Below are 16756 nucleotides of genomic sequence, written 5' to 3'. Positions count from 1 at the left end.
ATATACATACGTTATCCTAGTCCAGTATTTAACCTTTGAGGCCTATGCAACTTGATTTCAGGTTCACATTTTTAAGCACATCATACATTTTAATTCAGCCCCTAAAACTCACTTTTCTTCTTTGGACAAAACTAAAAAGTCTGCAGAGAAAAAATCAGACCAACCATGGCAGCTTGGATAAAATTAAACTGACCATGTAGTCAAACCACCCATTACTACAGCACCGCCACATTATGATCTTATTGACATAGCTCTTCTCTACCAGCTGTAAATACAATTAGTGACCACCATTCCCTGTCAATGCCTAATGTTGACTCCTGTTTTCCAGACCACAGTCACAGACCCTCTTGGGTACACATTAAACTCCTTTTAACCCTAAAGCTGATCCAATAAGTCACATTTTGTGGAGAAAATAAGTGGTTGCTCTGTATTCAAGTGAGGAAACAAACCTTTGGAATCATATTTGCTGTACTACTGCCAGTTAGGGGAACAAAGAATACCTGCGTTCTTAAGTCGTAGGAGAAAAGTATTCCCTTCAAAATATTATCATGCCTTTACAGACTGCTTATATCATCACATTCTAAATCAAACTGGATAAAAGTGGTTTAAAAAAAGATCCAGTGTGTGTTTTCTTAGCCATTTAACGTTTGTGTGAAAGGAAGTCATGTTAAGGTTCAAGCAGAGTTTTTGCAATAATGTTTTTCTGCTGTTAATTTCTGCTGTTTCTTGTGTAATTAGCAGATACTGCATAGTATTGCAGTTTTAGGGTCACTCTGATTTTTTTTTTCCTTTCTCACAGGATGAGGTTACCAGCTACACTTTCATTAAGTGCATGAAACAAATCTTTTTCAAGGATCACTGCTCAGGTTAGCATTGCTAAAGTCAGTACAAGGCCAATGATTCCTAAACAATTCGTAAAGCGCTGGGGTGGGGGGTGGGGGGGGGGGGGGGGGGGGGGGGGGTGGTGGATCATATTTCATCAGGGAGAAGAAGAGAGTCAGCCAAGTGGCCCCAGCCACCTGCCCCCCACAGAGCGCTGCACCACCATGGGCTGCACTACAGGTGAAAAAAATATCATTTCAGAACCCTCAGTGGTTGGAATAACCCCACAACCTGTTAAAACAAAAATCTGCTGTTGAGTTGCCGTGTCCCAGGAGCCTGGAAAAAAAGACTCCATTCACAGAAAGGCAGACTTTGTTCAAGAGTCGCATCCTCATGTTGTGCATCCTGTTTCTATTTCTATGGTGAAAATGTTAAAAGTAACGTGAGTAACGACACAACAGTGTCCAGACATTCTGGCTTCTTGACATTCCTGCGTACTCATCCTCACCACTGAATGAGAATGGACACATTCAGATCTGAATTACAGCAGGTAATTAAAGGGCGTGCGTCATTGCTACACCGAGGTATGTGTGCTCATGTGTGTTATGAAACTGGAACCACGCACCACAGATGGTTTAATCAGGATTATTTACACAGAAATTGTCTGCTAAGACACAAATAAAAAAAGCAATAAATTCTGAGAGAGGTTGTCTGTCTGGTTCTATTATTACAATGATTAGCAACTCCATTTCCCATCACATTTTATATCTTACGCACCCACTAGTGGCAGCTCGCACGTCCCCAGGGGTGTTTGCACCACACCAGTGCATTATTCACTGTCCATAGTTGTAGTACACTTGGCCAAGGCACTGTACTAATGTGGGTTCCACACTTCTGTGGAGCTGTACACCTCCAATAACACTTTTATATTTTTATATTCTTAATACCTGCCATAAAATTGAAATTCCACTCAGCAATACAGAACTTTTGACATTTAAGACAGTGAGGAACTGAGAGAAATCAACGAAAACAAGGAAGGGAGGAACATGGATGGCTTAGTAAACAAAGAAAACATGAAAGAAAAACATAGAAGAACACAAGAGATAAAAAGAAATAATCGGGGAAAACCAAAGACACAGAGGGAAGAGGGAAGAGATACTGATTAAACAGGAGAAGTGGTCCCACATCATCATCATCATCATCATCATCATCATCATCATCATCATCATCATCATCATCATCATCATCATCATCATCATCATCATCATCATCATCATCATCAGCATCATCATCATCATCATCCAGGGGAGGAGTTTACCTTCCCTTTCACAAAGGGCAAATGAGGACAAGAGACTGTGATTGTACGTGTGTGTGCGTGCACATGACATGCAGAGTGCACGTATGTGTGTGCGTGCGTAGCTCAAATCTCAGTTTTATAGGAAGCAGTAAAAACAGCCCTAGTTATCCTCAAAATGGCACACACACTGTGACCTAATGCCACATCTAGTCAGCCACTACAGACAGAGAGGGATCCGCTACTGCATGGAGCCAGTTAAATCTGAGCTTGATGAATATTCCGTTCAGAATTACAACCATACCAAATGGAAACTCTAATGGACAGGACCTGATCCAGTTAACACGGAAACTGTGAAATGAAAATGACTCATAGCAATTAGATGCAATTGGAGAAACTGTGAAGGACAGGACGGGAGCTCTTGTTGATGCATGTGACGGTGATACTCGATCCTCTGTGTGTTCATTCTCCGGCTGCTTTAGGATACAGGTGCAGATATTTTGTCAGTCATCACACACCTACGGCATGAACTGATATGCACACAGAAATCATTAACAAAAGTCGAAAACCTCTTTTCCTCGAGACAGTAATTTCCTGAAACAGAATCTGGGCTCGATGCTGTATCGTGGCTGAGACATTTCTTTCTCCTATCAACGGCTATGCCAGTACAAATCACAGAAACTTTTAGTGTGAGTGTGTCTGCATGCCTCAGTATGTGCAAAAATAGTCACTTAATGCTGCCAGATTCTGACCTCCCACCTATTGCAGTTAGAGAAGTCCCGTGTGAAAGAAAATACGCACTGGTCCTTCGGCAGGAGAATGTTTTGGAAAAGTGTTATTTCCCCAAAGAATCTTTTAAAACCTAGTGGCTCTGGAGGTATGTGGAAAACGGTTGGTCCCAGGTGGTTGGCTGTGAATGAGCCCAACAGAAGTAAATTTCCTTAGCAGAAATGTTAGCGGTTTGTGTTCCAGCATAAATCATGGGCTAATTTATCTCTGATGATGCTTTGGGGGTTGGAAAAGACATGCCTGCACTTCGGGTTGGAAACTAAAATGTGTACCCTTTTGAAAATGGCACTGCCAGATGTAAAAATGAAATATGAAGACCATAAAGGGAGACAAAAGTAAAAAAAGAGTAAGAGACGATGATTATATGGGCTCTCTGTAGGCCAGGGATGAATTTAAAGGCAAAAGAAAGAAACATTACAGGAGCAAAAAGAAGACAGAGGTTTAAAGAAGATAATAGGAATGTCGAAAACAGGAAGATTAACCAGCAACACATGACATACAAACTATATAACATAATACAGGAACTTCCACATACTCAAAATATGTATGCGAAATATATAGATATATGATACCTTATTTGGTATATGTGGAATACTATTGGACCTGAGGAATCATATTTACACCAACCAACCACTTTATTAATTCAAAAGGTTTTGCTCCACTGGGGATTTTTGTGTAGCACAACCATAATTATTCAATTATTTATTTTCTTCTGATGCTTAAGATCAGAAGGGAAAGACCAAACCGGTCTGAGTTGATGGGAAGGTAACAATGTTTTCTGGTAATCTGGAAGTAGGTTTAGAATTAATGTAGACAACATTAGAAAAAGCTGATATCTTGCAAAGATGATATCTCAGTGAAAATGCCAAGGCTGTGGTTTGTACTGTTATACTTCTGTAGTATTAAACTGTAGTCATTAGCTACAGTAAAACTATTTTTAGCAAAACCTCTGCCTTGCAATAACAACTAAATCCTGAAGCAGCACTCGTTGAGGCAGATACATTTCATAGTGTGGCCTCACTGTAAGGGAGTCAGGAAGTGTCGCAGCACTCTCCAGGACTGTGTTAATAATAAGTGTTTTTATTCAACCTGCCATAAACAGACAGCTCAACCTTTAGCTAATACCCGTGTGCTTTGCAAAACTACAGACCAGCAGTCGTGACATTTTGGATTATTGGACCACAGACCTGTCTGCTTTACGTTTGCTATAATCCACATTCACTGATGCCAAACCAAACTGGCAGGAAAGGAAACAAGTAGAAAACAGAGTCAGGCCAACAAGTGTTTAGCACTGTAGCAGGTGTATCTTGTGACTGTAAATCTGTTTGTGTTCGGGGTTCAAGTTGACAAGGCTGAAGAGTTCCCCTCGTTCTCTGTCAGGACAGTTCTGCTCAGGTCTGCCGACACAGCTGACAGGAGAAGGAAATGATACCAAAAGCAGATACTGCACAGACAGTTTTGACCACAGTCAGGGTTGGTATTGCAAAATACACTACGGGTGCACGTGTATGTTGATGTTTTACATTACAAACAGTCATTAAACTGACCTCCTCTAAAATAAAAGATATGCAGTAGTATCATGACTTTTTTGACAGGGGGTGCTATAAGTACTTTAATTTTCTCCTAATCAATATGATCAGATATTTTGGTTGCTTGTTAACAAGAATAATATGGTTTAACTTTGCTCATTTTAACCCCATACATAGAACAAGCAACATACGTTGTGAGACTAGTACTTCCCCATATGTTATGAGGAATGTACCTGGCTGCCAGCAGGAAATCAGTGTTACATCAGTGTCACGATAACAACTGACACAACGAGATCAGGCGTTTTGTGACCACAACAAAGTCTGTGTTTAAAACTCACATTATTAATAAAACATAGCCAGTAACAGAACAACAGAGTTCCGTGACTAAAATAGTAGAATAATAATAATAAATAAATATAAATAATAAGAAGAAACAGTTCAAAGAAAATACCTACTGTACCTTGACCAGCCAATGTCTGGTGTCACTGTTGTAACACATCCACATCATTGAACTATTATTTAGCAAACACTTTTACTGGTAAACCAATATATATAGAACACACACACACATATTTAGCAGTTGTGGTGATTCACTGTCACAGGATACGGTACTTCTCTCTCAGAGAAACTTTGTTCCTCAAGCAGAAAACACATGTGGCAGGGAATCAGAGCCAGAGAAGGCCCCGTCTCATTAGCTGCTTTGGGCCCTAGTTCCCATGAATGGAACTTTAAAAAGTACTTGACATTTATCACGCAGAGAGTAAGTACTGTATACAGTACTACACACTCAATGGAATATCAAATAGGATAATAAAATATCGGGTCAGCTTGGAGCAGCGCTGACCGTTTTGCGATTGCATGTGTGGCAAAAAATTCAACGACAGCTTGACAGCACCATCTAGTGGAATGTTTCTGACAGGTGCAACACAATATCACGGCATGAGATTTATTTCATAAAGGAGCGATTTTGCAGAAATGTTTTGTGCGTCTAGGTAGTTAATTAGGCTCATTTTAATGATGGATAATAAAAAAGTATTTTGTGGTGTAATTTTTTTTAAATGCAAAGAAAATATATCACGCTACAAAGAAAAATCTCGAGGGAAGTCAGTTAACGCGAGGAGAAGTAGATACACTACACAGAGTGAAGCAGGACGACGACCGACCAACCCCCAAGACTGGGGAGCGAGTTCACACATGCGCAGCAGCACCGGCTTCTCTGAGTCAAGAGGGGCAGGAGGGAGAAGATGATGCGGCTGAGCAGTGCGCACGCACTACATGCGTAATTGGCCTACCGTAGTCAATAGATTTATCTTTGCCTTGACTAGTTTATTTGCCAAATTGCCGTTTCATGTCAAAGTTTACCCAGAGAGAGTGTAAAAAGTGACGAGAGGAAAAGGGAGAAGAGGCAGAAGAGCAGGGAGGAGGAGAAAGAGACAAAGAAGACGGCAGCAGTGGGTGAGAGGAGTTGGGCATCAAATTGCACCGGATGTCATTACACGCTTTGAAATATCCAGGACGTAAGTACATTTGAGCGACTTTTTAAATTTCTGAATTGTCTCTGATATTTTTGTGTAATTTGGGATTCTTTTTTCTGCCATATGTTGCAAGGTTTGGAAGATTATGGTTATCTGGTGTTGGTCTTTATCCCCTCTTAGAGCGGTCCAGACACCCACCTGTTCAGTCTGGACCAAAAGCGCACAATTTAGTAAACTTAACGCTTTTGGTTAAAGCATAATTCTTCACGTCATCATTTTATTATAAATGCTGTGCAAATATACAGCACATACAACATTAACGGATTCAGAAGTGCTGCTTCATTGACTTGGTGTTTTCCTAAACTAACTCCATATATAAACATATGCACCGTTAGGAATAAAACAATAATCAAAATTAATCCAAATTAATGTTGCTTTGCGTGTTTCTCATTAAATAATTTACTGCATGTTTTGTTCCTTTTTGGCCACATGGCCAATGTAGCATGTGGATCGCGGGGCATTTGTACTTAGGCCTACATCTAAGCTCGTTGATCAATTGTGTTTAAGCCTCTTGGGCGAAACCTGCTGACACATGTGCCCCAGTCTTTTTGTGCGCACACAAACCCTCTGTATCTGATCTCCCTCTGTAGCCTAACTAAAATCCTGTGTGCACTTGTGGAAGTAACATCCTGTAGCCTGCTGTGAAACACGGAGAACACAGTGAACGCTAACTACAATAAGAATACGCACTAAAATATTTAACAGAAATCTGATCTGGCGACGCCGTTTAATTATAGATTAAGCCAGAGAGACACCTGCTCTCTGCTGAATAAGAAAACTCCCATGTACCGAGGAAAATGATGATGATTATTTACCACGTCATGTCTTTTCCAAATGGGTTTATAAAAGCCACACAGTAGTTTGGACACGTTTGCTTTGTATTAAAAAAACAAGCTTATTTAATAATTCCCTTAGATTACAGACATAAATTCATTTATGTCTTAAGGAACAACTTACAGTACATGTGGTCAAGGTCCTGCAGACGAACAGACAGAAATAAAATTAGCTTTGAATTGACATTTTCACATTAGAATAAATGTTCAATCATAATTCAGTCTGAATCTGAACGACCCAACAGTGGGTCATGGTCATCTTTTGAACTTCCAACACCAAAAGACCTCAACATAGCATAAACTAAAAGAAAAATACTGACACAAAATCACTTTAAATGCCATAGAAAATATTTGGAGTAAATTAAAGAATAGTTTCCATTTCAGTAGACCTTTGAGAATCCCTCAAAACCAACTCCAAAAATGTGTGTTCATTTTTTGTCGTAAAAATAAAAACGTCTGAGTAATACTGGGGTGCTAAGTACTGTGTCCTCATTTCTTGCCTAGTATCCTTCATCTCATTTCTTTCAATTATCTCAAACAGTTGTGACTGGGCTAAAAAAAAAATCAATAGATAAAAGTTATAGACCTCATTGAGGTCACGTTGTTTTTAATAAACTTGGTGCTTGGTGTTTTTTATAAAACGTTTCAGGAATTGCACAGTAGAAGTAGAAAATTCTTACAGTAATTGCAGAACAGCCCTTTACCCTTCTTTAAATATATAATGTTTCCAATGTATTTTGTACAGAGCTCAAAGGTGTTGTTGTAAAAGGTTTTGGGTTTGTGCATTTCAGTTGTTCTGCAGCACGTGCAAACTGACTTGTGTGTGCACATAAGGGATACAATTCAACGCTCCAGCTATCGGTTGTACTGATACAACATGATACTGTATATTTGGCCTGTAATTTCATTTGTGTAGTCATGACTGTTTCATCTCTCCATCTCCGACTGTCTTCCTGCTGCAGTATAATTGGAGACCAGAGGGCGAGCCATGGAGGTTGTAACACATTTTGTGAACGACACTGTAGAATTTTACAAATGGAGCCTTACTATAGCAGGTATGGTCACGTCTGGAACACATCGTGTTGTTCATTTCATGATGACATTGCAAAGATTGCAACCGAATAAACACACAATATATGTTGTCATTCCATGTTGCTACTATTTTGTTTCCTCCTGCACTGACACATACCTATTCTCACTGAAGACAAAAGGGTGGAGAAGTGGCCGATGATGTCATCTCCCTTGCCCACACTGGCCATCAGCTGCCTGTACCTGCTCTTCCTGTGGGCGGGGCCCAAATACATGCAGGACCGGCAGCCCTTCACACTCAGAAAGTCTCTTATAGTCTACAACTTCAGCATGGTTGTCCTCAATTTCTACATCGCCAAAGAGGTCAGTGCTACAGTAATACTACATACATGACAATCTGTAAAGAAATCTCTGCAGGTTTGATGAGTTTTCAATTCTGTCAGTCAAGCGTTGAGGCTGCTTTATTGGTGTTGCACATTTAGCTTTTCAGTTTTCATTTATTAGTAAAGAGTGTCATGCTTAATTCTTTATTCTCTCCTGAAGCTCCTAATAGCCACAAGGGCAGCCGGATACAGCTACCTCTGTCAGCCTGTCAACTACTCCGAGGATGTAAATGAAGTCAGGGTAGGTCGACTTCTACACACACACCAATGTATACGGAAAAATAAATGTGAGCACAGCTGACTTAGAAAGAAATAAAATTGCTACAGGGTTTCCTCTCTGCAGAATCCCCCAGAAACATGCCATCCTAAAACTCCGCCCCCATCTGAGGGCTGGCTCTTACTTGGAGACCCTACTAAAAGATAGGAGACACTACAGTGCAGTCTACAAACATGTGCATCAGAGTCAAATGTAGAACTGGGGCGATGTGTTTTCTGAAACTTTTACATAATTTTCACACACAAATAATTACACTGTCTTCTTCTGCACTGTATTTTTGTATATCTAGATTGGTACCGATTACAACAGGAACTCAGGACTTTCAGATGTTGTTGTATTAGCATTACATAGTAGATCATGTAATACACTGAATTTATTTTTCATTTTTACACTCATACGAATGGAGGTATAACACGGGAGCGTTAGACCCTGCACTGTGATTGGTCACTCTGCATGCTAAAGTCATTTTATAGTTTGCAGAGATTTGCTGTCACATGGTGGCCTTGTCTGAAACAAGTAAACAATACAACATATCCACAGTGAGCAGCAGTCCACTGTCTTCTGTGCTGTGCTTGCAGATAGCATCGGCTCTGTGGTGGTACTACATCTCCAAAGGAGTGGAATTCTTGGACACAGTTTTTTTTATCCTGCGGAAGAAGTTCAACCAAGTCAGCTTCCTCCATGTCTACCATCACTGCACGATGTTCATCCTTTGGTGGATTGGCATTAAGTGGGTACCAGGAGGACAGTGTGAGTAAATAGGACTATATCCAGTCTATTAACTGTATAAATAATTTACCTTAAAAACACAATATCTATCCGATAACTACATGCAACTTCAACAACCTTCACAGCATTTTTTGGTGCAACCATCAACTCTGGAATACACGTCGTCATGTATGGTTACTATGGTCTGGCGGCACTTGGACCTCACATGCAAAAGTACCTGTGGTGGAAGAAGTACCTCACTATTATTCAGATGGTGGGTGTACTGCGAATACTTTAGTTCCGACATTACTATTTAGTATGTGAAAGGTGTTTTGGCTGTTGATTCATGACTACATCCTCTCTTTATCAGATCCAGTTCCATGTGACCATTGGTCACGCTGGCTACTCCCTCTACACCGGCTGTCAGTTCCCGCTCTGGATGCAGTGGACTCTGATTGGTTATGCTGTCACCTTTATCATCCTCTTTGCCAACTTCTACTACCATGCCTACAGGGGCAAACCTTCCTCGTCACATAAAGGTGGCAAGCCAGTAGCAAACGGCTCAACTACGGTAACTAATGGTCATAGCAAGGCGCAGGAAGTGCAGGAAAATGGCCAAAGGCAAAAGAAAGGAAGAGCAAAAAGGGAGTAGAGGTGGAGGTCGGGTTTGGTACAAAACAATTACAGTAAAAACACAGTTTAACAGGGCAGAAGGAGTAACCACAGGGTCTTAACCAGATCACTATCCAGGCAACAACGATGTGATTTGTGCCCAAGAAGGAGAATATAACTAAATATGTATTGGTTGTCATAAACAGGGTCTGGTTTTGAGGAGCAAAGATTAGTGTTGTTTTACTCCATATCATTTTTTTTTACAAAATTAAGGAAAATTTGGATTATAAGGTCCAACTGTGTTGTGGATCCTAATAGAACAAAAAAGTATTACAATACCCACAATCTGCTCATCATTTACTATCAAATAACTTTTACTTTTTGTACTCTGAAATCAGTGTTATTTTAAATGAAGGCTTAAATAGACTTGAATATGCTAATTTATTTTCTAGCGCTCTAACGTTTTATTGAGAAAGCTAATATCAAAATACATCACGTACTAATGTTTTAACCAAAGACTTTTCTTCAGTGTCAGAAAAGTGTTTGTTCATAAATAATCACATATGAACCACGCCTGCAATTTGTTCTTCACATTAATGGACTTCACACTTGTATGTACTACTTACAGACTGACACACTGGTTTCTTTATGTTCTTTGTGAATTAGTAGGTTATGTTATGTGTCCTGGTGGTTTATTTCTTTATGCTGTGCAGTGTAGCTAATGCGTAAGAATAAGATTTTTTTTTTAATGTAAACTTAATATATTTTTAAACAGAACGAGAAGAATCCGCTTTGTGGCTGCACATGTAAAGGAAATAAAAGACCCTGTGAAGTACCGCCTTTAATTATTTCTCTCCTCCCAATTCTTCAGTACACTTATCTTCATCATGGAACTGAAAGAAGGCAGAGAAATTGTAGGTTTGTGGGTCTGTCTGTGGGTTAGCGACAGAGTGGCAGAGAGGCTCTACTGTATCTTTAGCCTGTCCAGACAGATCGGCCATAATCTGTGGGGGTAAATTGGCTTTAGCTTCAAAAGAGCTTATTTCCACGTCACTTCATGAGTTACCCAGGAAAGCAGGTCACAGGAAGAGAAGCCTCTGCTAATCTGCCTCCAGGTTGCCAAAGCTCTCAAACTTTAAGGAGTAATTAAAATTCGGTTTCAATGTGGAGTTTACATCCATGATTACATTTTTTATATTAATAACATAGCACGTGACAGAGAAGTTAGTTTTTTTTTTTTTTGCCAACTAAGTTGTTATCCTGTTCTACATCAGTTTCACCACTGGAGTCTCTCCGCCCATGTTATTATAGGGGAGGTGGAAGGAGATCTGAATGACTGACTGGATAAGGGGAGTGTGATTAGGGTTTATTCCTCCTTCCTCTGGGTCATATATGGACAGGGGAGTAAGAGGATTGAATGGTGCCTATAAGTATTTGAGAAAAGGTCAAAGTAACTCGTGTCCTTGTTGCTATATGTACTGTATATCCATGTTCTATGGACTTCATGAACACTTAAAGGGCAAAACAAAGATGACTTGCATAATTATCGGTATACGCAAACTTAAAACTGAGCACACACAAGTGTTTAATTAGCTCTCTGTCATTAGCAGATCAACACAGACAGTTAGAGGGTAAAGGGTAAGTTTATTAGGGTTAAATCTTTGCAAACCTGAGTAGTCACTCTCATGTCATTAGCAGTAAAATAAATGATTGGGAGCGCCCTCTAGTCTGTCACTGTGGAACTGTCAGGGTTTCTCTAATAGACTTCTCTCAAACCAGCTTACGTTACTAGACTTTTCATTAACTCTCTACCCAGGGTTAACATTACGGTTGCCATCTTTCTATAATGAAAATAAGAGCCATGCCTACCACAGGTCTGGCATGTTTTATTTATTTGACACAAACAGTACGCTCTAACAACAATTTTGATCCAGGATATATATATATATATATATATATATATATATCACCTGCAGATTTGACTATGAACAGGGACTAAGCTTGAGGAATGTCTTGTACAACTCGACAATACAATCATGTTACATTTCACTTCTGTTTTTTTTATTTCTACAGAAAATGTATAAATAAAAACATATATCCGGCGGCGGGGGGTTCGGCGACCCTGCGGGGGGCTCGGCGGCCCAATAAAGCAGAGCAGCGGATTGGGGGGAGGGTGGGTGCACAGCGGCCAGACAGGAAGGAAAAAAAGAGAAATCGACGCTCCCTACTGTGTTGAAGAGCTTCAAGATGATCAATCTGGGAAATAAACCAAGTGAGAAACGAGTCATGTTAAGTAATTAAGTTTTGGTGAGAGCACATTTGTCAAATAATTGATTATTAAATTATATATTATTAATAATATAAAAACGTGAGTTTGACTCCACACGGTTCTCACCTTGTCTCTCAGTTTCAGGGTGCACTGTGACGCTGCACAACCTCAGTCGGCTCTACGTGCTCAGAAATCCCAACGCATCTGTTCATTTCAAACATTGTTATGTTTTTCCACTAAGTCACTGAGTCGAAATGCAAAAAGTAGGGAATAAAAATCCAAAAGTCACAGACCTCTCTGCCTCAGTCGTTCATCTGGACCCGCCGTCGAGTCGTCAATTAGGAATAACTCTGTACACGTGTGGCTTTTAAGAGAGAGCGAGCGACAAATATATGGAACGGAAAAATATACAGAATATCTATTTATATAAATGTCTTTATATATAAATTTATATATATTATTTAGGCTATACATTTTTATGTATTGAGAGCAGCAACAGTGCATCCATCTGTATATTAGGAGGCACTTTTTATTTATCTCCTTGATCTAAAAAAGTTTAAAAACTGTTCTTCTCTATTTGACATACTAAAACCTAAAATAAGGTTTAAAAGGGACATAATACTGACATATATAAAACATGTCAGGAACTGGAGTCCTTTATAATGTAGTTCTAGATTTTAGCCTAGAAAGTGTTTTATTATTTTATTATTATGACAGTGACTTGCTTCCTGGTATGACGTATAGTTCTACGTCACATGGTCCGTGCCCCTGCAGTGTCGGATGGTGACCTGTCAGCGCAACTCAGCATAAATATTCATGGGGTCTAAATAAAACCTCGAACACACGTATTAAATATATATTCTTAACAACATGACGTGTTGGATTAGAGTCAGTCTCACGTGTTTAATTTGCAGCTTAAAAACAGCAGATCTTTACTTTTAATTCGTAGCATATGGCTCAGCAATGATTGTAGCAGAAAAAAGTGTGAAAAATGCGACATCTAGTGGCTCATCTACAGGACCTCACCCTGGTTTTACTTTGTTCTCTATGTCTTTGAATAGCAGGACATAGTTTGAATCAATCTGAGCTGAGTAATTCCAAAGGTGTGCACCTTACAGACAGAGCACTTTTACAACTTTTTTCTTCTTAAAAATGTTTTGCTGTTGATTTTAATGGAGCAGGAGATGAAGCCTGCCGCCAGCGGCGCTGCAGATCCTCCATCATCAGCAGCACCAACATCATCAGCCGACACTAAAGCAGGGAGGAGGAGGCAGCACCGGGTTGCCACTGAAGGGGCGACCGAGCAAACCCCCAGACCTGGCAGGCGAACGTCTTCTCTCACCACAGGAAGGAAGAAAAACACGGGGGTGAAGGAGGTGGAGCTGCGGAGCCGCGGTGTTGGAGCAGTTCATCCTGATGGTGCTGAGGCTGAATCACTGAGACCAAACAGGGCGGATGCTTCAGAAGATCCCACACATTCAACGTCAACTTCGGCTCGTCGACTGAATTTGCGCCTACCCTGCTCCCAGCAGCGCCCGCTGCCTTCATCCTCCTCCACTGTGAGAGTAAAAGAGAAGAGACCCGAGTTGGAGAAGGGAACTCAGCGAGGGAGAGGCGGAGACTCCCCGGGCTGCGGATCGGGCCTCGGCTTGGTTCTGTGGAGAGGGAGATGCTTACAGGCTGAACTGATCCACTTCCACCTGCAGAAGAGACTGAAGAAAAGCGGCGCGAGGATGCAAACCAGAGTGGAAAACATAAGCCCGGAGGAGGCCGCAGAAGGAGAGCTGGAGCCGGCTGCTGAGGCCACAGAGGCGGGGACAGTGACACAGCCGGAACAGGCCTTTCAGGACGAGATGGAGAGGCTGCTGGAGGAAAATGAAGATCTCAAGGTTTGACGAATATCAAAAATAGCAAATGTCATCCGAACATAACAGTAGGCCGAAGGATTAGACTGCCACAATGTTTACATCTGAGCATCATTTCTTACGACATAGCAACTAAAACATTCAGGAAAAAACAGAGACAGCATTTGTTTTATAATCTTTCTAATTCTTAGTTATAAATGTATCAAAAAAAAATCAGTTATATTGGATGTATCCCGGCCGTGACATGTTGTCATTTTAATGAAGACTAGTCAAATAGGAAGTTGCAACCATTTGCTTGTCTCAAAACAAGTGCCACTAGGTTAAAAAAAAAAAAAAGCAAACAACTGAGGTACTTTAAATGACAACAGCATGGGAATCCTATGTTTATTTGTGTTCCACTAGTATGAGATCGAAGAGATGAGGAATGAAATGGATGAAATGAGAGACACTTTCTACGAGGAAGACACTTGTCAGCTGCAGGAGATGAGGCGTGAGCTGGAGAGAGCCAATAAAAACTGCAGGATCCTGCAGTACCGCCTGAGGAAGGCTGAGAGGAAGAGGCTGCGCTACGCCCAGACCGGAGAAATTGATGAGGAGCTGCTCAGAAGTCTGGAGCAAGACCTGAAGGTGCAGAAAGGGAGAAAGTTTGTATTTCTAAAAAGCCATTCTTATAGAGATACCAACTGTTTTGGAGGATGTGTAAAACAAAAGCACTCAGAGGAGTGAGAGACATTAAAACAGAGACATTAAAAATCAGTATTTGCAAAATAATTGGATGTGTAAAACAAAAGCACTCAGAGGCAAAATAATTAAAAGGTTTAAACATTAAAAGTCAGTATTTGCAAAATAATCCCTGAGGTAACAGTCACTTTCATATTGGCTGGTGTGTTGTTGTGTCTTGATTCTGTAGGGATTCTTCCATGCTCTGCCTGCATTTATTTTCCTTTTGCAAGCTGTTGGAGCGCAGACATTGATAGGTCACTGCCTATTTGAAGTTGCAGTTTTTCAGTGAAACTACATTCCCTGCAGGTGGCCAAGGATGTGTCTGTGAGGCTGCACCACGAACTGGAAAAAGTGGAGGAGAAACGCACCAGGACAGAGGAGGAGAATGAAAAACTGAGGCAGAAGCTCATAGAGGTGGAGGTGACCAAACAAGCCCTGCAGAATGAACTAGACAAAGCAAAAGAGGTATATAGATGTGAAACCACAGGAGTCGTATCAAAGTTACCATACCAGAATCCATGACAACAGTGTTGCTCTGATTATAGTCATTTTAACCAATAACAAATGTCTGAAGAAAAATATGATTTCAAACACACATTTTTTTAAAATTAACTTGCACTGCTCTAGTCTCAGAAAAGACGAGGAAGCAAAGACATCCAGAAGACCGACAAGAAGGCAGCACAGACTCCTACAGAGGTGAGTTGTAAGGGCAGAACTGTGTGCATTCTCCTTGTAAAAATCAACCTTGTAAATGATTGAGAGTATTTATAATAATTCAACAATTTGTAAAAGAAATATATAAATAAAATAAAAAGCCTTTAGAATCACCAAAACCAATTACCTGTACATTAGGATTAGGTTTTATTATGTCATTTTTAAACTTTCTTTTTTTGAAAGCACTAATAATTACTTGCTGTACTCCAGGAGGACAATGAGGACCTCAAGTGTCAGTTGGCATTCATCAAAGAGGAGGCCGTGCTCATGAGGAAGAAGACTGCCAAGATTGACAAAGAGAAGGATCGCATTGAACAAGAGCTGCAGAAGTACCGCTCCTTCTACGGAGAACTGGACAGCACTCATCCCAAAGGAGAGGCGGGAGGTCCACCCACCACTCGTGAGTCTGAGCTAAAGCTTCGTTTGCGGCTAGTGGAGGAGGAGGCCAACATCCTGGGGAGGAAAATAGTTGAGCTAGAGGTAAAAGTCAATGTTTACTAAGTTTTTATAGAAAAGTTGACAACATGTTTTGTGAGCATGTCTCCCACTTCTCCGCAGGTAGAAAACAGAGGACTCAGGGCAGAGCTTGATGATCTCCGGGGTGAGGCGGAAGGAGCAGGAAGCTCCGGATGTGAAGCGATGAGTGGGTCTGGGAGCAGCCGGGGCCTCGGAGATGATCTGACGGAGCTAAGACAGCAGCTACAGCTGGTGGAGGATGAGGCGGAGCTGCTGAGGAGGAACCTTGCTGATGTTGAGGAGCAAAACCAGAGGGTGACCACAGAGCTGAACAAGTTAAAATTTAAAGCAGGGACTCATGAGGGAGGCAGCAGGCATGGAGGTGGAGGAGGGACAGGAGGCGCCGGGGTTGATGGAGCCAAGACAGAGGCTCTACAGGAGGAGCTGAAGGCAGCGAGATTACAGATTAATGACCTCAGTGGAAAGGTATGGTCAGATTGTAATATATTTGTTTGTATTTAATCATAAACAACTGTAACCTTATGTCACCCCGGTCATTTACAGATGTGTTGAATACTGCGTGATGTTTTCAGTGATAAAAATACGATTTAATCATTGTCTTTCCAAAGGTGATGCAGCTGCAGTATGAGAATCGTGTCCTGCTCTCCAACATGCAGCGTTATGACCTGGCTTCCCATTTCTCCCTGCGGCCCAGCCCACGGGACAGTGACGCAGAGAGCGATGCAGGTGGCGCGCCAAGTGGCCGCCGTGAGAGCGACGAAGACTCCTCCTCCTCCCGCCTGCTTCCACCTCACCGCAAACGGGAAGGTCCTGTAGGTGGAGAAAGCGACCCAGATGAGGTCAGAAACAATAACGGCAGCAGCCCGTGCCCGCCGCCCACACCGGGCCTCCACACCT

The 16756-nt window shown here is 41.2% G+C and overlaps 2 protein-coding genes and 2 long non-coding RNA genes across 4 annotated transcripts in view; 2 read left to right on the top strand and 2 right to left on the bottom strand.

The window, feature by feature from the left end:
* LOC112487233 (uncharacterized) overlaps nucleotides 1–5389 on the bottom strand; it is an 11323-nt gene extending 5934 nt beyond the window's left edge. Inside the window, exon 1 of the long non-coding RNA XR_003050141.1 lies at nucleotides 4895–5389. This is a non-coding gene — a long non-coding RNA (uncharacterized LOC112487233). The remainder of the gene's footprint in view (nucleotides 1–4894) is intronic.
* Nucleotides 5390–5576: 187 nt separating this feature from the next.
* LOC103380776 (elongation of very long chain fatty acids protein 4) lies at nucleotides 5577–10657 on the top strand. Its single transcript, XM_008312860.3, has 7 exons — nucleotides 5577–5951; nucleotides 7765–7857; nucleotides 8007–8194; nucleotides 8375–8455; nucleotides 9070–9241; nucleotides 9346–9473; nucleotides 9570–10657. Exons 2-7 carry the CDS (start codon nucleotides 7791–7793, stop codon nucleotides 9849–9851), a joined length of 918 nt encoding a protein of 305 aa, XP_008311082.1. The 5' UTR covers nucleotides 5577–5951; nucleotides 7765–7790; the 3' UTR covers nucleotides 9852–10657.
* A 110-nt stretch (nucleotides 10658–10767) lies between these two features.
* On the bottom strand, nucleotides 10768–12489 carry LOC103380775 (uncharacterized). The gene is made up of 3 exons (XR_521714.3): nucleotides 12374–12489; nucleotides 12207–12284; nucleotides 10768–12067 (listed from the first exon to the last, which is right to left on the bottom strand). It is a non-coding gene; the product is annotated as an uncharacterized LOC103380775 (long non-coding RNA).
* Nucleotides 12490–12650: 161 nt separating this feature from the next.
* LOC103380774 (protein SOGA3) overlaps nucleotides 12651–16756 on the top strand; it is an 8280-nt gene continuing 4174 nt past the window's right edge. The window contains exons 1-7 of the mRNA XM_025056954.1: nucleotides 12651–13969; nucleotides 14348–14572; nucleotides 14975–15133; nucleotides 15296–15364; nucleotides 15593–15862; nucleotides 15941–16324; nucleotides 16468–16724. Coding sequence (XP_024912722.1) covers nucleotides 13253–13969; nucleotides 14348–14572; nucleotides 14975–15133; nucleotides 15296–15364; nucleotides 15593–15862; nucleotides 15941–16324; nucleotides 16468–16724 — 2081 coding nt within the window. The 5' untranslated portion in view covers nucleotides 12651–13252. The remainder of the gene's footprint in view (nucleotides 13970–14347; nucleotides 14573–14974; nucleotides 15134–15295; nucleotides 15365–15592; nucleotides 15863–15940; nucleotides 16325–16467; nucleotides 16725–16756) is intronic.

The sequence above is a fragment of the Cynoglossus semilaevis genome, chromosome 7 (assembly GCF_000523025.1).
Source record: "Cynoglossus semilaevis isolate Cse_v1.0 chromosome 7, Cse_v1.0, whole genome shotgun sequence".
Lineage (NCBI taxonomy): Eukaryota > Metazoa > Chordata > Actinopteri > Pleuronectiformes > Cynoglossidae > Cynoglossus > Cynoglossus semilaevis.
The sequence above is the reverse complement of the archived record's forward strand: the minus strand, read 5'-3'. Positions and strand labels throughout refer to the sequence as shown.